Raw genomic sequence first — 25,400 nt, forward strand, 5'->3', positions numbered from 1 at the left:
TAAATAAATGAGAGCTTGCCCTGTAAAAATGATAAAGAGCCTCCTGTTGTACACAGGTGTTTGTTTTTTTTTTTTTAAATAACTTCTTTTAGGAAGCCTTGGAAGTAGGGGGCTGGAAGAGTAATCTTTAAAAACCAAGGACAGAAAATCACGTGTAGTGTGTCCAGTGTTGTCTGGAGTTCAGGACTTTCTCAGTGAGAGTGGTTTAGTGTTCAGGTCCCTTCTTTAGCAGACCTGAATCCCGAGTCCTTCCTTTATCTGCATGTCCACAGTGGCCACCTTTGTGCGTGTGCCGTGGAACAAGATGGGTGAGGGTTGCCCCCATGCAGCATCCGGCTTTTAGGGGTTTGGCTGCAGAACAGCCGATTGGTATAACAGAGACCCCTGTTATGGAAATACCACAGTGCTGAATTCCCAACAAGCAAAGCAACAGCAAAAGCCCTCTAATCCTTTGGGATGCATATAAGCAGTATTGTTCTCAAAACAGGCCTCTCGGAGGCTAACTCACTGGATACTTCACTTTGAATTTCTTTATCGGACATAGTCTGGTTTGTCTTTGGTTTTGTTTGCGTAATTCTCTCAAACCCACTGTGCTGGGGGATGTTGTAAACACAGCCCTTATGAAACAGACCCACTGGGTTATTGTTAGTCAACAAACATCCCTGATTGGGGCCATTCATTTCCTGCTCAGCCAGCCTTTCATGCATCTGATCTGGGCACAGCCTACCCTCTGGTATCAGTGAGAGGCCCCCATATTGGTCCCCCAGGGGTTGTACTATTCAGACAAAAATAATCAGTTCAGTTTACTTCCAGAATGCTGAGATGACTTTCACCCTAAATAGCACCAGTTAGGAGCCCGATTGTCTTCTGTCTCCTTCAGGCTTTTAGATCAGAGAGTGAAGTTGCCAGCTGTTGGTGGTTACATCGCATCTACACATTTTCTAGTTCAGCTACTTGAAACTTTTCAAAGAACTGCCCTGTGTTACAATAAACCCAGCCGGTGCTGAGGCTGGGGACATGTATGGTGTTCTGGATCCATGTAGCGGTCTATGAAATTCCCTAAGGGCGTTGGGAGATCAGCTAGCAATGCGTTTCCGGAGACCTCCTCGGTGCTGAGGCCACGCTAGGACCCGAATAAGAAGGAGTCTGACCCAGCTGGGAAAACCCAGCAGTGAGTCTGCCAAACCAGCTCTAGCAGGAAAAGATCCCAGTCCTGCAGGGTGATCCCACAGCCTGTGAATTGTTATAGCTCTGGGGAGAATACATCAGTGAAGATAGCTCAGGGCATTTTCCCTCCTCTCTGCAAAGGAGACCTCTCAGCAGTGTTCTGAGGTGGCAAGAGAGGAGGGAAGCCAGCATTTCAGAAGGAAGGGTCTGTGTGTACAGGATGTAATCAGCGGGATCTCTCTGAATTCCCCCATGCCCGGTTCCGATTTATACATCCCAGTTGCCTGCTTGGTGTGTTAATGGCAGTGCGGGGCTGTCACTCTTGCTCGCTCTTCACACTGGTGGCCCATCCGTCCTTTGCTGCCACACTCAGATATGGCCAGTTGTTGCATGTCTCGCTCTTAGGTAATTTGTTTCCCTTTGACAAAAGTATTCATTTGAACCGGTCCCTCCCATTCTCTCTGCTTCCCATGACTTGTTAAAAGCAGATAGGTTTTGTATCAATCTCCGTGGCCGGTGCCCTCAGTGACTGTGTCAGCCATCCCATAGTACTTTCTGCTTGTAGAACACATTTGTCTCCCTTGAGGACCATGAGCTGGTCCAGGCAGTCCCTTCCTGGAAATGTCCCGCCACTGCTATTTTCTTCCATAAATCTCAGCTACTGTTGAAGAGTTAATATTTGCCAAAGGGAAACAGTAGCTTATATGTTTTATTATTCAACAAAACAATGGAATGGGGGCGTCAATAGGTTTTTATCGCTTATGCACGGTATTTGACCTTCCATTATGTTGACTTGCCTTTTGTGAGGTCTTGATAAATATGGGAGAGACCTGGGAGGTCCTTGCAGGGAAAGCTCTCTCCCTTTGGATGATCTGTACTTCAGCCAGCAAAATCCTTCCAAGCCGCTTAGAGAAAGTTTCCATGCTGTATATTTTTTAAATAATGTATTCCAGAAGTTCCTACTGCCTTAGATGGCAAAAAAGTACCACCTGGCCAACCTTCTCAAAACCCAGTGAGGTGTTGGGACTGTTTACCTTCTCAGAAAGTGATTTGTTTGATAACGAATGGACAGCTGTCAGCAGGTGAAGAGTCAACAAAGAGATAATCACCAAGTGGGAATGTCCTACTCCGAAGACGGATACCAGCAGATGCTGTGATTAGAATTATGTTTGAGAAGATTGCCAGAAAGAAAGAAAAATGTTAGTTTCTTGCTACCACTAAGAGGAATTCTATATGCTGTAGTATTAAATCTGTTCCTATCAGGCCAGAACATAATGGATGTGTTCCTTTCCAATATTAAAAATATTAAAAAGTCAGGGAGGAGAGATAAATTTCATGTCATAGGGGCTTGGCATTTTATGAGTCACTCTCCAGAGTCTTGTCTTAATTATATTTTACTCTAGCCATGCAGACTTACCTCTGTTTTTTTAAAGTATTGGTTCATATTTCTATGGTCGTAAATCGAATAGTATTATCATGGAATGGTGATGTTGATGATGATGTTGATGATGATGAGGATGATGATTGTGATTGGGAACCAGCTCATTATTTTTCTGTCTGTTGGTTTTGTTTTGTAGCAGTATCCTTGGCTCTTGCTTTGAATGGAGTCTGCACAAACACTATTAAGTTGATAGTGGGAAGGTAAGTTGCAAAAAGAAACAAATGGCCTAGACTCTCAAGGTCATCTGTGGATTGGCACATGGGAAGCGATTCCTCTTCTCCATTTATCTTGCCTCTCTATTGACTGCTCCAGCAGTGAGCTAGTCTCCATAGAGGTGAATGGTCGAAAGACCTGAATTTGAGGCCTGACTTCAGCCTTGACTAGCTGTTGGCCTTGGACAGGTTAGCTCCCCTCTCAGAACCTCAGCATTTACTGATTATCTACCTGGTGGAGGGTGCTGGCCAGGTAGCAAGAGGGCAGAAGGTAGATACAGATTGGGCCATGCATCACCTGGGGCTGTGGTATTCTTCCAACTTTCTGTTTAGAGTTGCTGTGAGGCCCCGATAAAATGCTGGTTCCCAGGCCTTGTCTGCTCTAAGGTTCTGGTTTAGTAGGTGAATAACTACATTTGGAGAACATGAGCCGATAAGGGGAGAGAGAGTACGCCAGCAGCTCTGATAGATTATTGATTCTGATTATTGATAGGTTATAGATATTGATAGACTATTATTGGGCCTAGATCCGAGAGCTGGGAAGATCAGGAAGTCAGAGTGACCCAATATGTGCAGAAAAGGGCCCTAGCGTTTATAGAACTAGCAGAGCCTTGCCCATGGCTGGCCTTCAGCAAATATTAGTTGAATTAATGGGAAATGATCGGCTATCACCCATCTGTGTAAAACTCCTCACCTGAGGGAGACAAAAAAACATGGGGTGAAGTGTGTTGGTGCAAGAATCCAATTGCTTGCTTTTGCCACTTACTGGTTGTATGTGACCTTGGGCAGGAGCATTACCTTTCTCAACCTTCATTTTTGCAACTGTAAGATGAAGGAAGTCCCGGGGATGGCATAAGAATCATACGTTATGATGCTCATGCAGTGCCCAGCACTGTGCGTGGTCCCCAGGAAGGGCTCGGTCAATGCTGGCTGTGTCTGCGACAGATGGCTTGACCTCAGGGGGCCAGCTTCCACCCACTTCCTGTGAGGTCTGCCTCCCTTGATGTGGGCCAGAGAGGCCAGCCTGGATGGCCATGAGCTGTGCATCATGGAGCTGAGTTGTAGGGTCCTCCCTCTCAGTGAGGTTAGGTGAAGCCTGCTATTCAATGAGGGGCAATTGGCCATCCAAATTCAAGATGTAGGGATGTGAGAAACCTGGAGTCTGGGGTCCTGAGAGCAGCCTCTGAATGGGAGCTGTGGATGGAGGCAGGAACCACCTTCTATTTCTCTGGCACTGTGCTTAGGGCCTCCTATCTAGTCATCTCCTCTGAACCTCACGACCTCACCTCTGGGTGGGTATCGATCTCCCCCTTTTACAGATGTGGAAACTGAGGCTGGGAGAGGCTACCCAGCCTGCCCAAGGTCAGAAAACTAGGAAGTGGCCAAGCGGGAGTTCCAACTCAGAGCTTTCTGACCCTGAAGCCTGAGCTTCTCCCAAGACCCCCGTGGTCCATGGGGAGCTCTGTTGTCAGTGACAGGAGGAGCTGGGGGCAGCAGGGAGTGGTGGGGGTCAGCTTGGGGCTCATTTGTGACGGCAGCATTTTATATTGAAAATGTCCATGGTGTCTTTTGTAGACCTCGCCCCGATTTCTTTTACCGCTGCTTTCCAGATGGAGTGATGAACTCGGAAATGCACTGCACGGGTGACCCCGACCTGGTGTCCGAGGGCCGCAAAAGCTTCCCCAGCATCCATTCCTCCTGTAAGTTCACGGTGGCTGGGACCCTCTTTAATTCCGGGTCGTGTTTCCTGACCACTTGCCTTGAGATTTTCGGTTGAGAGGAAAGTGCCGGGACACGAATGTTGAGCACAGTTCATTCTTCTTCCTTGTAGGCTTAGAAACAAGAATTTGCCAGCAAGTAATAAGCCTGTGGATGATGCTCTAGAGTTTACAAGACATTGTATGTGTTGCTTTTATGAGCTCAGCAGAGTGTGACATGTGACACTTTACCCTTTGGCAGTGCGATTCAGGAGCCTGACAGTGCAAGGGAATTTATCACGTTCTCTGGGACCTTAAGCTTTTCAGCTCTGTGTTCTTATCTAGCTCATTCTTTCAGTGACGGTATTGTGTGTGTACCAATCTATAGCCCATACATACACATATACAAACACATAAACACACACACACACACACACACACACACGCACACCAATATATAGTCTGGTTATAGATATGCAAGCTGGGACCAGCCTTAAAGCCAACACTAAGTAATAGGAATCAGGTGCAGGGTGGTGTAGTGCAGAGCACATAGGTCTTTGAAGTGTGACAAACCCTGGTTCAGTCAGGTATTAGCTCTGTGATTGACCCTCCCCTGCCTCAGTTCCCGCTGTGTAAAATGGGGATGATAATGCTTCCATGATTGGTTGGAGCGAGAGTTAAAATAAGTAATGATGATCGCTGTCATTTCTGGAGCAGCCACCATGACAAAATGTGTAGGTGCGTTATCTTATTGAATCCACTCAACGTATACGTGAAGTACTCAGTACGTGCGTTAAATCAACGGTACTCATCCATATTATTGTTTGTAGCCAGAGCTGAGGTTCCAGAATACCCGGGCTCATTCCGGCAATGTTTACGGAATGACTAAGTGCCAGGCACTGTGCCAGGTGTGGGGGACACAGAGGTAAATAAGACACAACTCGTGTCCCGGGGAGTCCAGAGGCAGTGGCATGCTGTATATTTAGGTTGGTGATCCTGGGATCATTGGAGAAGCACTGTGGCCACCGGCGACCACTTGAGAGAGGCCACTCTTGTGACCCGAAGTCCTCGATTCCTTACAGGTCTGATGTTACTTGCCTTTGGCAGGTCCGTTACCTTAATCTTTCCTGTTTTCTCTAAGTACTTAAGACTGAGTACTTCTCCCTGATAGTGGCTGGATCAAGGAGTAACTATCCTGAGGTGCTTGTGGACATTTTGCTCAGAGCCCTTAGAGGCGAGAGCCCTGCCAACAAGATACTGGGGTTCCAGACACTCTAAGTGAGTTGCTGTTAACCTGTATAGTGGCACCCCCACCCCAGGTCGGGTTATCCCCATTTTACGCATAAGGACAGTGAAGCTCAGACAGGCTCAGTAACTTGTTCAAGAACCCTTTGTTGACCTTCATGCCAGCCTCTGACTCCATAGTGTCTCAGGGCTTTCAGTGTTTAAATACAATGAAGATTTATGTATGTATGTATGTATGTATGTATGTTTGTATTTATTTATGTATTTGGCGTAAATGAGTGAGGGACAGAGAGTCAGAGAGAGGGAGAGGGAGAGGGAGAGGGAGAGGGAGAGAGAGAGAGAGAGAGAGAGAGAGAAGAGGGGCTCACCAAAAGTGGGGCTTGAGCTCATCCAATGGGGAACATGAACTCAGGAACCACAAGATCATGACCTGAGCCGAAGTCAGATGCTTCACCGACTGAGCCACTCAGATGCCCTCCATGTTCATTTAAATAAATAACTCGTACTCTTGTCTGGTTTGTTGGAGACTACAGTGGGTTGAATAATGTTCCCCCAGAAGATATGTCCAAGTCTTAGCCCACAGAACCTGTGAACATGACCTTATTTGGAAAATAGTCTTAGCAGAGGTAATTAAGGATCTGGAGATGGGCTCATCCTGCATTTAGGGTGGCCCTAAGTCCAATGACAAATGTTCCCATTAGAGAAAGACAGAGGAATATTTGAGACACAGAGACACAGGTGAGAAGGCCACGTAAAGTGGGGGCAGAGATCAGAGTGACACAGGGAGCCACCTGGAGCCACCAAATGCTGGAGAAGGCAAGGGAGGATCCTCTCCTGGAGGCTTCATGGGGAGCATGACCCTTCCACACCTGGATTTCAGACTTTTGGGCTCCAGAACGTGAGAGAACACATTGCTGTTGTCGTTAGCCATCAGGCTGGTGGTCATCAGTAAGGGCAGCCCTGGGAAAAGAATACAGAGGCTGAGACTGAACACTTACCAGTTAATGGAAGGGGTTTGGCTCTAGAGTCTCAGGGGAGATTGAGAGAAAACGCTTACTGAGTGTGCTTCCCTAGAATGCCCATAGTGAGGGCCCCGCGGTGCATGAAGGTGGAGGGCCCGAGCTTCTCTGAGGCTACTTAGGGCAAAACATCCATTTGTAATCACTTCCCGCTCTGAGTTTATTTGTCCTTCTGAAGTCTCATTTTTTTTTTTATGTTTATTTGAGAGAGAGAGAGAGACACAGAATGTGAAGCAGGCTCCAGGCTCCAAGCTGTTAGCACAGAGCCCAACGTGGGGCTTGAACTCACGAACCGTGAGATCATGACCTGAGCTGAAGTCAGGCACTTAACTGACTAAGCCTCCCAGGCGCTCCCTCTGAAAGTCTCATTTTAAGTGAGCGTCTGTTTTGGAGGACTTGTGGTGCCAGTGGAGGAATGCCCCACCGCACGGTTACCGTCTGCTCGTCATCTGGCATTCTGATGCCAGCCACTGTGTACAGGGCCCTGGAACAGCATGCACCTGGGCTTGACCCCTGTCTGCTCTCCATCTCTGTCCCTGTAGTGTCACTCGAGTTCTCTATTGTTTTAGGGCATGTTCTGTCCTCCCAAAGACTGAGCTTTAAGGGGCTTCCAATGCTAAAAGCAGAAAGAAGTGAACCCCTGTGGGAAAACCTGAACCCTGGCTAAACGCTGGCTTTCCGATGGTTGACCAAGGACAGCAGCACAATTTAGTATCCCGTGTTGCATTTGACCTTGGGAAGGAAATAGGTCTGGGTGTGAAGAAATCAACCCAGAAGACCGCTGGTCCTCGAGAGTGGGGGCCAGGCCCCACAAAAGTGCTCATTTTAGAAGCACACCTTCCCTATCAGATGCATTTGTTGACAGAGCTGTCCGCCAGGTGCCCTGTCAAATGCATGGCTGATGTCGCATCTGTGGGAGACCAGCTTTTTGACAGAGGCTGTTACTATCTTTTGCTTAAGACACTACTTAAAAAGTTACAGGTTTTTACTACTTGGCAGACACAGAATCCTACCCTGTGTCTAGGCGTTGATGATAGTATTTTTATCTGCTCTCTTTCTTTGTTGTGACAGGTCAGTGATTGCCTTACAGGGAACTGCCACATCCACTTAGAAAAACCATCAGTGCTGTTCTTTGGATTTCTTACTGTGGCTAACAGGAAGCCTCGTGGTTGGCATGACTCTTGGCTTTCAGAGGAGGTGCTGGGCCTTAGTGGGGTGACGTTAGTGGACCCCAGTTGTGGCACACACACTCCTTCTCCCTTCAGTAAAATCAACTTTGTAGGTTGCACTGGAGTGAGTAGACACAGGCGTTCTGGAGCATGGGATCTCCCGAGATGAATTTTCCAGGCTAGGTAACCATGGCTTTGCTTCTGCTCTGTTTATAGATAATCCGTTGACTAGAAGGTGGTCGATGTCCACATATCATCCCACAGGAGAATTGGTTTTCTTCGAACATAAGAGCAAACGGTTTCTTTTGGAAATAAAAGATCTTGTTCCCAATTTACCATAAACAAGTCAGTGCTCCGCTGAAGTGCTCAGCTGGCAAACAGCATGTCCCACGGCAGCCTTCGTATGGGACTCGCTCCGTAAGGCAGCCCCGGCCACCCTTCTGGGCAAAACAGAGATCACAGTTTCAAAGAGCAAGTGTTCCCTCCAGAGTTACCAGAAATTTGGGATTTAAAGCAGAGAAAGGCAAGGGAGCTTCAAAGCAGGGATATTCTGAAAAGGGAATTGTCTTTCACTGCAGTCTCTGCTTCTGACCGGGTATTGTTTCAGGGTTAGGTTTCAGACAGAAAATAGAAGTAAATTATTAATGCCACGTGAAGCTATTAAGAAACTTCGTTCTTGTAAAAATGGTGAGAATCTATCAAGTGACATGGTTGTCAGGCTGTCAGCAAACAACAGCCCGTGGGTCAAATCCAGTGTCTGCTTGTTTTTGTAAATAAAGTTTTATTGGAACGCAGGGATGCCCATTTGTTTATATATTGTCTATGGAGGTCTTCACATTCTAATGGCAGAGTTGTACAGTTGCAAGGGAGACATGGCCCAGAAAACTGAAAACCTGTTGCTTATTATCCAAACAAGTAGTATGAAAAAGCATTACCATGAGGGCTGGGGTTGGGCGGGGATAAATAGGGAGAGAATAGAGGAGTTTGGGGGCAGTGAAACCTACTCTCTATGATACTTGAATAGTGGATATGTATCATTGTGCATTTGTCAAAACTCATAGAGTGCACAACAGCAAGAGTGACCCCTAATGTGAACTGTGGACTTCGGGTGATTTGTCCGTGTAGGTCCATCAGTTGGAACAGATGACGGGGGATGTTGATAGTGAGGGGGCCTGTGCGTGTGTGGGGGTGGGGGTCCTGTGGGAAGTCTCTGTGTACCTTCTTCATTTTGCTGTGAACCTAAAACTGCTCTAAGAAACTTAAATTAAAAAAAAATTACTAAAGCAAGACTAGGGTACTGTAATTGTGCACACAGATGTTTCAGTTTTTAAACAACTATTACATTTTTTAAAGGGGGCATTTATAGGATAATCGGTGCTCGTGGGATACAGTTCTTTACATGACAGACAAGATTCAAAAGGTGTATTTGGCTGATGGTGATCTAACAGATTCTTCTTGAGCACTGACTATTTTGTAGGTACTGGGTTAGCTCCTGGGGAGGGTACAGGATGGTCAGACGTGGTGGTGTCTTCTTTAGGGAAAGAACAAATACCAGGTGCATTGCCACGGTGCTGTGGAACTGGGGAGCTGGAAATTCCAAGCCAGGGACAGGGAGAACTCTGGGAGCAAAAGCACCTGTTCCTATCATTTCCCAGCAGAAGACATTGGAGCTGAACGTTTTGAGATATTTATACCAGAAGTGCCTTTATCCAACTCTTTAGCTGGGTGCGGAATTCTAGGTAGAAAATCACTTCTGCACAGGATTCTGGTTTACAGTGCATTTGAGACAAGCCTTGTAGTCTTCCCTTCCTTGGTTTTGTTTTTCTTTCCCTGTCTGGAAGCTCTTAGAATCCTTTCTCCGTGTCTGGCCATCTGAAGTTTCCCATGATGTACCTTACTGGGATTCTTATTTAAGGTGGAAACACTAAGCTAACTGGGCAGACCTCGTTAATGAATCTTCACTGAAGGATGACTGGGGAGCGAGCTGGGTTTTCACTGGTTGATTCTGAGTGCTGCCTTCTGGCCTTTACTTTGAGCTCTTCCATTTCCCAGGGAGGCGCCTCTGGCTCTCGCCGGGTGTACCTGGGCCTGGCGTTCTGGGTGCCAGGCTGAGGGGCTTGGGTTCTTACAGTGACCTTGCAGACATCCCCCTTAGCCCCCTGGTTCTCAGCCTGGTTGTTTGGCCCTGTTCTCTACTTGCCTGCTTTTCCTAAGTGCAGAGCCTCAGATAGTTGAACTTTCTATCTTCTTCAAGAGTCAGGGATGTGATGTTTCCTTTCTGGTTTGTAGGTTGGGGTGGAGACTTAACTGCTCTTAATAAGGTCTTTCCACCTGTTCCCTGTTTCCATCCCGTGCCTTCCCCCTGCCTCCTGTAGTACCTGGGGCCTCCAGTTCAGAGCTTTGCAGCCTCTTGTTGGTGGGTAAGCGGCTTCTCGTCAGCACCGCCCTCTGCAGATCGTAGACTTGTCTTTCCTGGCTGTGAGAGGTATTCTTTCTGCCACCTGCTTTTTCATTGGCATACGGTGTGGACTTAAATGGACTAGCTCCATTTAAGGTAGAATCTATGTTCCTGTTTTCATTAGTCATGGTTCTCCAGAGAAACAGAACCAGCAGTGTGTGTGTGTGTGTGTGTGTGTGTGTGTGTGTGTGTGTGTGTGTAGAGGGAGCAGTTATTTTAACGAACTGGTTTGCATGGATGTGGGTCTGGCAAGCCTGAAATTTGTAGGGCCAGCCCGCAGGTTAGAAGCTCAGGTATCCGGTGACGTTGCAGTCTTGAGTTTAAAAAGGGCAGAGCAAGCCAGCAGCCTGGAAAGTCAAGCAGGATTTCCATGTTTCAGTCTTGAGGTAGGATTTTATTTGGGAAACTTCAGTCTTTGCTCTTAAAGCCTTCAATGGATTGGGCGAGGCCCAGCCACATTGGGGAGGGTGAGCTCCTTGACTTAAAGATGGTAAATGGTCATCACATCTAAAAATATCTTGAGAGTAACATCTAGACTGAGGTTGACAGAACAGCTGGGCCCCCTGGCCTATCCATGATGACACATGAAATTAGCCGTTGCACTGTTGTTCTATCCTGCTATGATTTTAAAATCAGAAACAACCACTCTAATGCTCCAGTACCTTAGCTGCAGAGGTATCCCGTGTTCGAAGGTTCTTGCTCAGCCTCAGTGTTCGTCTGCTGACAAGCCCTTGAGTGTGGCATGCACCTGTTGAAGGGTCTTCGTAAGGCTGAATGTCTGGGAGTTTGCTTTCACTGGACAAATCTAAATGCGTTTTAACTACAGATTGAGAACTGGTCACAAGATCCCATGTATGCTAACTGGCCAGGTGTGACCCTGTCCAGCATGAATATTCAGTATTATAAACCAGCTGGTTGTTAAATGTTAGGCAAGCTTTTGCGTAAAGAAACAGGAAAATGAAAACAGGAAATTGTAAGGTTTGGTCCTTTCGCATCATTGAGTTAATTGAAATTGCTGTCCGGGGGTTTTGCTGAATGGGTTTTGGTAGATGAGCAACTTGAAACGTACTACCTTCTTCTGGTAAAAATGCTATTGGGTGGCTTAGTCAGTTAGGCGTCTGAGTCCTGATTTGGGCTCAGGTCACGATCTCACGGTTCGTGGGTTCAAGCCCCGTATTGGGCTCTGTGCTGACAGTGTGGAGTCTGCTTGGGATTCTCTGTCTCCCTCTCTCTGCTCCCACCCCGCTTGCTCTCTCTTTCTCGCTCTCTCTCTCAAGATGAATAAATGAACTTTAAAAAATGCTATAAAATGGCAGTTTCGGCTGCTGAGGTCATTGGTTCAGCCAGGGCACACTGGTGGTCATTTGTCTGGGGTCAGCTCAATTAGTGTGGTTTCTAGAACTTAGAGGAAAACGTCCAGTCTCACTAGTGTGTAGAGGGACAGCATCAGATTTGGCAAGAGCCCCTTACAGCTTTTCTCCTAAATCTGTATCATCCTCCATCTCAAGCTTCAAAGACAACTTGCGAGGTTCTGGGAAGCAACTGTGGTTATTTTGCCACATCTTTCTCAAGCAAACAAAGACTCCCCTGCGCATTGGAAAGCCTTGCTCTCGGTTTGCCAAACGTGGGGAGGGAATGCTTGCTTTAAGCAGAATCCTAGACCTCTTCATAGGAGGGCACCTCTTCATCTTTCACAATCACCCCTCCTCCTTGTCTCAGACATCCCCCCCCCCATAATTGCTCCTTTCTACTGTGAAATTTTAATGCCAACAATATTCTGTATCTCTGCGTGTGTGTACTGTGACCCTTTGCAGGGCCACAAGCAATTATAATACCTAAGACTTTTTCATCTCCCCAAGAACCAGTTTTCATTCCCCTTGGTTGGGGGGCGGGTGATGCTGTCCTGTTTGAGGATGCATGTTTTGGGGTGGTAGTTCTCAACTGGACAGTTTTGCCTCCTGGGGGATAGTTAGCAATGTCTCGAAGGAAGTTTCGGTTGTCACAAATCGGGGGGCGGACTACTGGCATCTAGTACATAGAGGTCACCGATGCTGCCGTGAACAGCCTGCAGGGCACGGGACAGCCCCGCAACACAGAGCTATCTTGCCCAGATGTCAACTGTGTCCAGGCCGAGCAACCCTGTTTAGGGTAATTAGGCAGATGTGTGGAAGAAGTTGATCACTCGTGTGTTAAATTCATCCACTCTCCAAGTTCCCGGTCTGACCAAATAGGATTGATTGATTGATTGATAAAGTTTATTTATTTATTTTGGGAGAGAGAGAGAGAGAGCAAGCGAGCATGAGCGGGGGAGGTGCAAAGAGAGAGGGAGAGAGAGAGGATCCTAAGCAGGCTCCACACTGTCAGTGCAGAGCCCGATGAGAAGCTCGAACCCACAAAACCGTGAGATTGTGACCTGAGCTGAAGCTGAGTCAGGTGCTTAACCAGCTGAGCCACCCAGGCGCCCCTCAAATAGGATATATTTAAAATTGGTACAGTTCGGGGCACCTGGATGACTCAGTCGGTTCAGTGTCCAACTTTGGCTCAGGTCATGATCTCATGGCTCATGAGTTCGAGCCACACACCGGGCTCCGTACTGGCAGTGCGGAGCCTGCTTGGGATTCTCGCTCTCTCCTCTCTCTCTGCCCCTCCCCTTCCTGTTCTTTCTCTCTCCCTCAAGATAAATAAATAAACTTCTTAAAAAAATAAATAGAATGGATACTGTTTAATTAATATAAAATACTCTCCCTCAAAAACTCAACTCACTATTTGCTTTCTGTGAAGACAACACCAGGGTAAGGTTAAAGGTTATACATGAGACTAACGCCTTTTTCCGTCTTTCTTTTTCAACTGTTTATTATGAAAAGTTTCAGACATATAACCCAAACCAGGAACCTACTGAATACCCGTGGCCCAGGTACAACACCTTGCCCTTCTTGCTTCTTATGTTTCTCTGCCCATTTCCTACCACCATTCAGTACTGACAGTGCTTTTTAAAAAATTATTTTGGTATTTTAAGGTAAAATTTGTATCAAAACACATAAATCGTTGTCATTCAGTTCCGATACATGCACATACTATGTAACCCGTGTTCCTGTCACAATATAGAGTATCTCCTTAACCCCAGAAGGTTATGTCCCCGAGTCAGTCTTCAGTTCCTCAGGAGAGCCGCTATTCAGGTTTTTTGCTTTTGTTTTTGTTCAGATTCTTTAGTTTTATCTCGTTAGCTACCATACAGTGTAGTCTTGGCTTCAGGAGTAGATTCCGGTGACTCATCACTTACAGGTAACACTCAGTGCTCATCCCAACAACTGCCCTCCTCAGTGCCCATCACCCCTTCCCACCCCCATCCCCCCGTCAACCCTCAGTTGGTCCTCATATTTAAGAGTCTCTTATGGTTTGCCTCCCTCTCTGTATTCCATTGTCATGGGTATTCCCCAAATCATTTATCCGTTCTCTCTTTGCTAAACAGATCATTGCCAGTGTTTTCAGTCGTTAATAAAAGCCACTGGGAGCATTGATGTGCCAGAATGCCGTTTATCTTGGTTAAATAGCTGTGAGTGACGTTGGGGGGTAAAAGCGTGGTACGTATTTAACATCGGAAGAAACCGCCAAATATTTTTGCCGAACACTTGTGTCAGTTCGCACTCCCACGGGCGGCGCGTGAAAGTTACAAGCGCTCCTTGATCTTCACCAACGTTTGGGTGTCATCAGGCTCTTGCAGTTGAAGCGTGTGGGCACGTGTGCGGTAGTATCTCATTGTACTTGTAATTTGCATCTCCCTGATGACTAACGATGCCGTGTATACTCGCATTTACCTATTGGCTCTTCACATGTCTTCCTTGGTGCAGGGTCTGAACAAAGTCCTTCGGCCACTAAAAGTTTTTGGGTTTTTTTGGTCTGTTTGTGATTAGTTGGTGAAGCTTCCTCCTATTCTCTTCACAAGCCTTTGTGAAAGAAATGTCTTGTGAATATTTTCTTCCATCACTGGCTTCCCACTTTATATTCATAACGGTGTCTTTTGGTAAGCAGTAGTTTTTAATTTTGATTAAGTCTAATTTGCCTTTTTTTTTCTTTCATCATTATTGCTTTCTGTGTCCCGTTTAAGAAATCTTTTCTCAAAAACAAAAAGGGGGAGGGGCGCCTGGGTGGCTCAGTTGGTTAAGCGTCCCACTGCAGCTCAGGTCATGATCTCACAGTTTGTGAGTTCGAGCCCCACATCAGACTCTGTGCTGACAGCTCAGAGCCTGGAGTCTGCTTCAGATTCTGTGTCTCCCTCTCTCTCTGTTCTTCCCCCACTCATGCTGTCTCTCTCCTACGAAAATAAACATTAAAAAAAAATCTTTTCTCACCCTCCAGTTGCGAAGATAACCTTCGTATGTTTTTTTCAAAAACGCTGTGGTTTTTGTTTTATATCTAGGCTTTTCTCAAATTGACTTTTGTTCACTGTGCAAGGTAGAGTTTGAAGGTCAGGTTCTTCTGTATTGATATTCATTTTTTCTAGCACCATTTATTGAAAAGGCTTTCCATTTATCATCCAATAGCCTTGGTACCTTTGTGAAAACTAATACACTGTGTAAGTGTGGGTCTATTTCTGCACTTTGTATACTGGTCATTAATCTCTGTGCCTATCCTGATGCCAGAACCTCACTGTACTGATTGCTGTAGTTTTCTGGTGGGTATTGAAGTCAGGCGGTTTGAGTTCTTCATCTTTGTGTTATTTTTCCCGAGGTTGTTTTGGCGATTACAGGTCTCTGCAGCTGGGGCCAGGGACAGTGGTAGGTTCTCTCTCAATGACACCCATATCCACCCCCCAACCCTTCCAGCAACCCTCAACTTGTTCTCTGTATTTAAGAGTCTCTTACGTATTGTCCCCTCCCTATGTTTATATTATTTTTGCTTCCCTTCCCTTATGTTCATCTGTTCTGTATCTTAAATTCCACATATGAGTGAAGTCCTATATCTGTCTTTCTCTGACTAATTTCACTTAGCATAATACCCTCAAGTTCTATCCACGTAGTTGCAGATGGCAAGATTTCATGCTTTTTGATTGTTGAGTAATACTCCATTATATCTGTCTGTATCTATACCTATATCTATATCTATATCTATCTATATCTATATCTATCTATATACCACATCTTCTTTATCCATTCATCCGTCAATGGGTGTTTGGGCTCTTTCCATACTTTGGCTATTGTTGATAGCACTGCTATAAACACTGGGGTGCATGTGCCCCTTTGAATCAACAGCCCTGTATCCTTTGGATAAATACCTAGTAGTGCAATTGCTGGGTTGTAGAGTAGTTCTATTTTTAATTTTTTGAGGAACCTCCATACTGTTTTCCAGAGCGGCTGCACCAGTTTGCATTCCCAGCAACCGTGCAAAAGGGTTCCCCTTTCTCTGCATCCTCGCCTACATCTGTTGTTGCCTGAGTTGTTAACGTGAGCCATTCTGACAGGTGTGAAGTGATACCTCCTTGTGGTTCTGATTTGCTTTTCCCTGATGATGGATGATGTTGAGCATCTTTTCATGTGTCTATTAGCCATCTGGATGTGGCTCTTTTCTTTGGAAAAGTGTCTATTCGTGTCTTCTGCCCATTTCTTCACTGCATTATTTGTTTTTTGGGTGTTGAGTTTGGTAAGATCTTTATAGATTTTGGATACTAACCTTTTATCTAATATATCATTTGCAAATATCTTCTCCCATTCCATCAGTTACCTTTTAGTTTTGTTGATTGTTTCCTTCAGTGTGCAGAAGCTTTTTATCTGGATGAGATCCCAATAGTTCATTTTTGCTTTTATTTCCCTTACGTCCAGAGCCATGTCAAGTAAGAAGCTGCTGCAGCCTGGGTCGAAGAGGTTGCTGCCTGTGTTCTCCTGTAGGATGTGATGGTTTCCTGTCTCACATTTAGGTCTTCCATCCATTTTGAATTTCTTTTTGTGTATGGTATCAGAAAGTGGTCCAGTTTCATTCTTTGGCATGTCGCAGTCCAGTTTTCCCAGCACCACTTGTGAAGAGACTGTCTTTATTCCATTGGATATTCTTTCCTGCTTCGTCAAAGATTAGTTGGCCATACATTTGTGGGTCCATTTCTGGGTTCTCTACCCTATTCCATTGATCTGAGTGTCTGTTTTTGTGCCAGTACCATGCTGTCTTGTTGATTACAGCTTTGTAATGCATCTTGAAGACCAGGATTGTGATACCTCAAAAGCTTTGGTTTTGTTTTTCAGGATTGCTTTGGCTATTCTGGGTCTTTTCTGGTTCCATACACCTTTTAGGATTGTTTGTTCTAGCTCTGTGAAGAATGATGATGTTATTTTGACAGGGATTGAAATGTGCATTTTTTGTATGCTCTAAGGACCATCCAGAGACTTAAAAAAGTTTTTTTTTTTAAATAATTTTTCCTAGTTTTGCTTTGGAGTGGGTCCACATAGCTCCTAGGGTCACATTGCCATCCTAGGAGTAGAATTACCTTATGTCCGTTTTGATGAATTGTATTTTTAAGGAATTTGTACATTTCTTCTAGGTTGTTGGATGTATTAGTATGAAGTTGTTTGTACTATTCTATGGACTTTGTGATGTCTGTAAGATCAGTGGTAATAGTGCCTCTTCCATTTCTGTTATAGTTATTTGTATTTTCTGTACTTTTTTTTTTATTATTTTTACTTGGGGTTTATCAGTTTTACTAATCTTTTCAAGAAAAACAACTTTCATGTTTATTTCTTTTCTCTCTCTCTATTTTTTCTATACCATTGATTTTGGCTCTTCTTTGTATTGTTTCCTTATTTTTTAGGATACCTTTTATTTATTTATTTATCTAATTTTTTTTTAACATTTATTATTAATTTTTGAGAGACAGAGCATGAGCGGGGGGTGGGATGGGGAGCAGAGAGAGAGGGAGACACGGAATCCCAAGCAAGCTCCAGGCTCCGAGCTGTCAGCACGGAGCCTGATACGGGGCTTGAACCCACGAACCATGAGAACATGACCGGAGCCAAAGTGGGATGCTTGACCAACAGAGCCACCCAGGAGCCTCTGTCTATCTGTCTGTCTATCTATCTATCTATCTATTTAAATTTAAATTCAAGTTAGTTAACATACAGTGTAGTCTTGGTTTCAGGAGTAGAACCCAGTGATTCATCTCTTACATATGACGCCCAGTGCCTATTCCTTTTTTTTTTTTTTTTTTTTTAAATTTTTTTTTAACGTTTTATTTATTTTTGAGACAGAGAGAGACAGAGCATGAACGGGGGAGGGGCAAAGAGAGAGGGAGACACAGAATCGGAAGCAGGCTCCAGACTCTGAGCCATCAGCCCAGAGCCCGACGCGGGGCTCGAACTCACGGACCGCGAGATCGTGACCTGAGCTGAAGTCGGACGCTTAACCGACTGAGCCACCCAGGCGTCCCAGTGCCTATTCCTAAAAGTGCCCTCCTTAATGCCCATCACCCACTTATCCCATCCCCCACTCCTCCCTCCCTTCCAGCAACTCTCAGTCTGTTCTCTGTATTTAAGAGTACATAAGAGTATGGTTTGCCTCCTTCTCTGTTTTTATCTTACTTTTCCTTACCTTCCCCTGTGTTCATCTGCTGTGTTTTTTAAATTCAATAGATGAGTCAGAGAAAGACAAATATCTTATTTTCTTATTTTTGAGTTTTGTTTAATTTGCTCATAATTTTCTGGTTTTCTAAGTTGGAAATTTATATCATAGGCTTTTTTAAAAGATGTTTTGCTTTCTCATGTAGCATTTATAGCAATAACTTTCCCTTAAGCCCTGTATTAGCTGTTTGGTATATTGTACTTTTATTCCTATTATGTTCAAAATATTTTCCAACTTCCCTTGTTATTTCTTCTTTGATCTTTGATTCTGTCTTTGACTTTCCTATTTAGAAGTGAATTGTTTCACTTTCCAAATGGCTTTTCTAGCTATCTTAATGTTTTGAATTTTTAACTTAGTTTTATTGTGAACAGAGAACAGCACGTTCAGTATTTTGAAATGTGTTGAGATTTGTTTGTTGCCTAGTGAATACTTTATCTTAGTGGACCTTCCATGTACACCTGAAAATGTAATTATGTATTTGTTGGGCGTGGCATTCCATATGTGTTAAGATGCTGTCATTCAGAAATTGTTGATCTTTGCTTTTGTAATTTTTGTCTTAATGTTCTGTCATGACTACGAGTAGGGCTTGATGGCATTCAACTATGACTTTTGTCTCTTTCTCCTTTTAGTTCTGTTTCACGTATTTGGAAGGTTTGTTTATAGGCACATACACATTTATGATTGCTGTGTATTCTTGATATTTCAACTTTTTTTATCATTAGGAAATGTCCTCTGTTCCTCATTTTACCTCTTCCTATATCATGCTATGACTTCTTGTGGATACAAGGCTCTTGGGTCCATCAACCGTGAAAAAAAGTTTATAACCGAGATCTTCCACACTGTTTGTGATGGAGTGGATTTAAATTGCAAAGGAATTGTTGGCTAGACACCTATTTTGTGTGGGTTCCTTTTACCTCTGTATCAAACGATGGGCTTTTGACACAGTCTTCCAAATATGGGCCCAGAGATCATTCAAGATGGTAGATGTGTTCCAAAACTAGACATTCAGATTATTGCATGTGGTCTGTAATGAACATCTTTTGGGATGTGTATGTATGAATGGAAAGACACAAAGGGAAAGGGAAAGAAAAAAGGAAAGAAAGAATCAACCAATCAGTCATGAGCCAACACTGCTCCCCAGTCCCCTTCTCTGAAAACTGTCCCAGTCCTCAGGGATGACCCATCTTCAGATGGGGCCCTGCCATAGAAACATTGCCTTTATGGGTTCAGAGCCACTGGCCTTTTTCTTTGTATTTTCTCAGATTCATATCTAGCATGCATATCCTTAGTACCCGTGTATTTTCTTTTCCTTTTTGGGTAGAACTCCTGGAAGTACATACGTTCTTCCCACGGGGGTCTCCACAGCAAACATTTCATTCCGGGCTTGCTTCCTGATGTCTCCCGGTGAGTCGGGCGGCCGCCTCTCCCACCTCTCTTGGCATCTACTTGGGAAATGCAAAGTCATTTGAATGTTAGCGGGAGCCAACTTAATCAGGAAGTTAAGTCTGCCGAAGGAAAATGAAGCAGATCATTCTACAGCCAAATCTGTGCAATCTTTGGATGATTCAGACCAGCGTTTCTTTGCTCCCATCAGTCTCTGGAGTCTGCTAATTAGTGCTAAATAGCACCTTCCTTCTATGCCAGCAGTGGATTCAGCTCTGGGGATGTGGAAGTAGAAAAGACATTTCAAGCCTTTGAAGAGTATGGCATTCTAGAATGGTGATGTCAGGACACTCTACAGCTTAAAACCCTTCAGTGGCTTCCAGTGTACCTTAAGGTTAACCCGGCCCCTTCGAGATAGTCTTCAGACGCTTGCATGTGCTCTGGCCCCTGCTGCCTCTTCAGCCTCGTGTCCTGCTCCCTGACCCGACCGTGCTTCCTGCGTTCCAGCCACTCTGTCCTTGTGATGACACTGCAAACAGCTATCATTGATCCAAAATGGGAAATGGGGCAGGGACTGTGTTAACGGCTTCCAAGGACTTATCCCATTGAATCCCCACAACATACCTGTGAGGTCGGTACTGTTATTAGTCCTCTTGTCCAGATGAGGAAACTGAGGCTGAGGGGGGATAATTATTGGCTCCAACACCACACAGCCAGCATGTCACGGAGCTGGCATTTAGACCCAGATCATGTGACTTCAGAGCCTAACTTTTGACAGCTCCCTCAACGTGAGATGTTCTTTCCTTCCTTGGCCTTTGCCCGTGCCCTGCTCTCTCTTCTCAGGGGCTGTCAGGAGCCTGCCTGTCCTCCTTCAGCACCCACTGTGTCACGTGTACCAATCCAGTTCCAGCCACCAGCCCCCACTTCTCTTTGTGCGCTTGGCACCTGGGCGTGCAGAGAATGGACGCGTGTGTGTCCCCTGGTGCAGCCCTCAGCCAGAAACTAACGGGGCTGCTGTACAAATATCCCAGCTCCCTTGCTGCTTATGTAGAACGTGTCTGAGAAGTGTATTTTCCAAGCCCTAGTGGGGTTGGTCTCTGGCCTCCGACAGTGATAACTGGATATTGTGCGTCACTGGCTTCCTTCCTATCTCTGTCTCACCTCCCCACTGGATTTTCTGGAATCATTTTCCTAATAAACTGTTTGCAGTTGAATCTATCTCAGGGTCTCACCCTGAGGGAACCGGAACTGAGGCCTTACCCTGGCTAACTCCTACTAATTCCTTGAGTTTCAGCCTCTATGTGGCCTTATTAAAGCAGCCATCCTGAACACCCCACATGCCCCTGCCACTGTTTTTGGTTGTAGCACTTAGTTGAGTCTATAATCATTCTGGTTGTTTACTTGTTTTTGTCTGCTTCTCCTCCTTGAGGGCGGGGACCTTGACTATCTCCAGCACTGGTGTATTTCTGGTGCCCATCATAGTGAATGGCTCATTAGAGGTGCCCCAAATGTTTCTTGAACAAATTTGTTAACTGAAAAAAGACTTTAACTGAAGCTATGTTTAGGCTATAACTGTGTGATCGGGACCCCAAATTCACCATTGATGCTCAGTTCCGAAAACAACCCCCACCTTCCTTTGTTTAGAGTAAGAAAGAGAGACCCGAGCTGTCAGGGTAGCATGCTCAGCTGTCCTGCTCCCTCTCAGGGAAGTCTAGCAGCAAACGCTTGACTTCTCAGTCTTCCCCTTGACTCTTAGAACATGAAGGGATCTGGTTGGGCTAGGGTCTCATCGCTTACTCTGACTTAGGAAGCTCTGTGGTTCTGCCGTGAAGTCTTCAGTTTTGTAAGAGGGTTTAAAATCCCAAGCAGAGAAGTTCTTGCGAGAATTGAAAGGCATACAGGTGGGGAAGCACCTTGCATGGTGCCAGGCTCTTAGTCGGTGCTTTGTCAATGCCTGGAAAGACCAAGACGACACCTTGAGTTAGGATCCCTTGTGCCTGGAAGCCTGAGTGGGGCCTGGCGACTTGAGTGTCTGTTGCACGGGGAGTGCGGGAGACAAGCTAGCTGCTGGAGCTTTGACATTCATGAGTCTTTTTTAATAAGCAGGCATTCAGAGGTTAAAAGTTTTTGGGAAGCCTCTTTATGTTCATTTCCACCAGTAAATGGATTCAGTTTCAGGCCACAACTTGTTCTCTTCCATAGGATTATCTCCCTTGGTTTTCTAGGTTATGAGGAGCTCTGCAAGATTTTGTTAGGAAGGAAGGAAGGAAGGAAAGAAGGAAGGAAGGAAGGAAGGAAGGAAGGAAGGAAGGGGAAGGGAAGGGAAGAAAGGAAGGAAGGAAGGAAGGAAGTGGGAGAAGGAAGGAAAGAAAGAGGCAGTGTTCTTGAGAACCTCCACCTGAGCCCCTCCGGATCCCATGGTGATTAGTAACCTTGTAAAAAGTACGGATCATATTTTTGTCCTTTACTAATACGGCCTTTTGGTCAAATGTTAGAATATTTTGGCCTGGATATTTACCACACCTTACAAATAAAACCAGATTCCATTTATTAAATCCTTTCAAAATTACTTCCTTTTGGACAAGAAAAGTGACTGGCACTTGCTGACTCTGGCTAGAGCAGGGAAGCCCTACGAACAGCTGTCTTTTTCTCCCGTTTCTCCCCGTTTCTCCATGTGGCTTGGTTCTGTGAACCTGGGCGTTGTCTCCTCCTGCTGTCATACCTACTGTCGTACCTGCTATGACAAGTGAGATGCCGCCATATAGCTCACAATTGGGACTTTGTCATCACATTGCAGGTAAAACTTCCAGGGTTCTCTAAATGCTTTAAAAAGTTTTCACTCACTCATTTCTTTAGAAATTCAGTCATTTATTCCACACACTTTGATCGCATGCCTACTGCGTGCCAGGCTTTTGTGCGTGGTGTGGGAAGAGGCGGTGGTGGATAAGACAGACACAGTGCCTGTCCCGGCGGAGTTCACAGGGCAGGGCCACTGCAAGGCCATGGAGGATTCGTGCCAGTTAGGAGAAGGTATCTCTTCCAGCAGGTGCAACACAAGGTACAGGGCATAGTGAACAGAGAGCCTCCCTCCCTTGTCAGCTGGGCACCCTGGGGCCACGAGTGTCCTCAACAGCCATTCTCGGTAGCCCTGATGGACGGCAATGGACATGAAACAAATAGCCATTACAACCCTGACATATGCTACCAGGAAAAATATATAATACCTAGTAATTAAAGTGGTGTCTCTTACATAATCAGAGGCATGTGAGACAGTTCATTCTAAAGGAATGGTGGGGCAAGACTGGAGAAGAGGGGCCGGGAGCATTTCTGACCAGAAGGATGCTATGCCTACCCATCCCTCATCACAGCACACGTGGAGGAGGGGGACATCTGCCAGCGGGTGATGGAGAAGAGGGCCGGGACACATAGATCTTTTTGTGACTTTTGGATTGTTGCTCAAAATCCCATGAGCATTCATTTATTTCTTTTTTCTTCGTATGTTCAGAAGTATGTATTGTTGGTGTCAAAAGAATGTCATTTTAAGACCTAGCCTGGGACTAAAAATGATACATTTGCCTTTGTCATCATTAGCTTGCTCTACATAAATAAATAATTTTGTGTCCGCCATTTATGTGTTGACTATGTAGAGAGAGAAGAATTATTTTCAGACTCAGACCTGACTTTGGCCTGGCCCCATCACTTCGGGGATGCAGTCTTGGACAGGTCGCTTCATGACTGTGTGCCTCAGTTTACTTATCTGTAAACACAGTCCCAATCCCTACCTTTCAAGGTGTCAGGGCAGCGGGGGAGGGGGAAATGAGATCATTTATTGCCATTCTGCCTTGAACTCTGACTCTGGGGAAGATCAGACAAAGTCTGGTCTCTATCCCCTTTGACAGATGAGAGAACAAGGAAGAAACAAAATCTCCTGTGCCTACAACAGGTATCCATTTGAACGCGTTTGTGTCTAAGGCAGCATGACAGCAGGCTGCAAATGTGTCACTTAAGTTTATTTCCCTATCTAAAGGTACGTGTTTGATGATTATATTATGAATGATTTCCTTCGTGCCATGCGTTTTGCCGAGAGGGTTGTGGGATAAATTCAGTCAACATATTCCTTTTGTGTTGGTTCTCACGTTTACACCCGCAGTGTTAATTTGATTCTAAGCACAGATACCTGTGCTTCAGAAAGTCAGCGTCTTATAATTTTTCAAAGCAAAACTCAAACATTGAAAAGATATTTCTCTCAGCACGGTCCTGCTTCGCATTTAAGAATCACAGCGTGCCATTTTTAGATTATTCTCGAACACCATTGTGTGCTTCAGAGAGCCTCCCCTGGGCTGGGCTTCCGGACACGGCACAGCATGGTGCCCTTGCCTGCCAGCCTCAGGCTGAGAGGTTGGGAGGTCTGCTGGAGGTTCATGGCCAAGAACGTCGGTTGACAGTTGTACCCACGCCTAGCAAGGTCACTGAGGCAGGGATACCCGGAGTGAGGTCTGTCCGTGTGTTGGCCGGCGTGGGCCCAGACACAAACTGCCAGAGTCATAGCCTGACCTTAGACAGTGGAGTTCAAAGTCATTATCTGCTGTTCTTCCATCGTGTTTGCTCACTGGCTGTGGCTAAAGCCCAAGAACAGAATTAACAGTCAGTTCCCTAAGTGAATAACATCATTTATCAAGGTAGTTTCTGGAGACGCAAAGGAAGCCTCCGGGTTCAGCTAGGATGGTTGTCCTCAAAACTTAGAGGCAACTTGGGAACCACGGTTTACTGGGCCTCCCTCAGTGTTTGTGAGGCGGGATTTGGAGCAGTGGGGACATGGTGGCCGTGAGCCCTTCGCCGAGGAGCTGGCTGCCTGCAAAGAAGGTGCTGGTGAAGGGCTGCGGCCAACGTAGGGGGCCGTGTAAACCTCTGCAAAAAGTGATTTTTCTAAAAGTATGCTCAGTTCCTTTCCCCCATCTGGCACACGCACTCATTCCTCAGTTGCTGGCGAGAAGTTAACTGGTAGAAGCTTTCTCGTGACAACCACCACAAAACCCACTGTCGCGTGACTCTCAAGGACGCTTCCTTCTTGTCCTGGGCACGTGGAACAATTAGACGCCTGATTGTTGGTAAATGACAACCTCGTTTTCCAAAGTTGTCAAAAATTCTCCCACGCGTTGGCAACACTCACTGGGATGGAGTTTTTCTTCCTCTAGAGGCAGTCCGTGTGCTGTGTCTTAAGAGAGGCTGCCACAGGCAATGTCCCCCGGACACTGGACCAGTGTGGCTGTGGGCGGGAAGGCTGGGCCCCCTTGCTGGGGAGCTGTGAGGAGGGGCCGAGGGGGCCCCACCAGCACCAAGGACTGCCTGCCACAAGCTGAGTGAGTAATGTCATAGAGTCGTAGAAGCCGCGAGGCTCCAGGGACACCCGGGAAACTGGAGTCCCCGTCTTCAGCACCATTTTAGAGCCTTCCTGTTCAAGCAGCATTGTCCTTGCCTGTGGGAGGCGGAAGAGGGCAGAGCCCAGCTGACCCTGGCACCCTCACAGCTGCCTGTCACAGGGTGCCCTGCCTGTGTGGTCAGCCTGTGGTCCCCTACCAAGCTCCAGTGGGAGGGCCAGAGCCTGCGAGGCCCATGAGGCCCAGGAGCGGGTCCCCGGATGTCGTCTCTTTCCCTCCCTCTGCCCTGGAAGTGGCAGTGTGGCACAAAGGTGGGCTGGACGAAGGCTTGGCTTGTCCTCCAGCGTTTCATTTAACTCCTTCCTCCAAATATCAGCCTGGATGCTGCCCCTGCCCCAACCTCCAGAAGCCCTGTATGGGCTTCCTCTTCCGTTCCCTCACCCATGGTGGCTCCAGAAGCCCTAAATGCTCCTCATGGTGGCATGGTGGCACTGCCTTGGGAACATGGGGACCTATATCACTCGCAGTCACTCACCAATTTCTGTAATAATTCCTTGGAGAATTCTAATCTGGGGATTTTCCTAAACCGTGCTTGAACCAATTTGAGCTTCCTCTCTGTATTAGGGTTTTCC

General features: G+C 45.9%; 1 protein-coding gene across 1 annotated transcript in view; it reads left to right on the forward strand.

Annotated features, from left to right (window-relative positions):
* Positions 1 to 25,400, forward strand: part of PLPP4 (phospholipid phosphatase 4) — a 126,216-nt gene that overhangs the window by 57,239 nt on the left and 43,577 nt on the right. Inside the window, exons 4-5 of the mRNA XM_042961021.1 lie at positions 2,745 to 2,808; positions 4,396 to 4,520. Of these exons, the coding sequence (XP_042816955.1) occupies positions 2,745 to 2,808; positions 4,396 to 4,520 (189 nt within the window). The remainder of the gene's footprint in view (positions 1 to 2,744; positions 2,809 to 4,395; positions 4,521 to 25,400) is intronic.

This window comes from Panthera tigris, chromosome D2 (genome assembly GCF_018350195.1).
Source record: "Panthera tigris isolate Pti1 chromosome D2, P.tigris_Pti1_mat1.1, whole genome shotgun sequence".
Classification (NCBI taxonomy): Eukaryota; Metazoa; Chordata; class Mammalia; order Carnivora; family Felidae; genus Panthera; species Panthera tigris.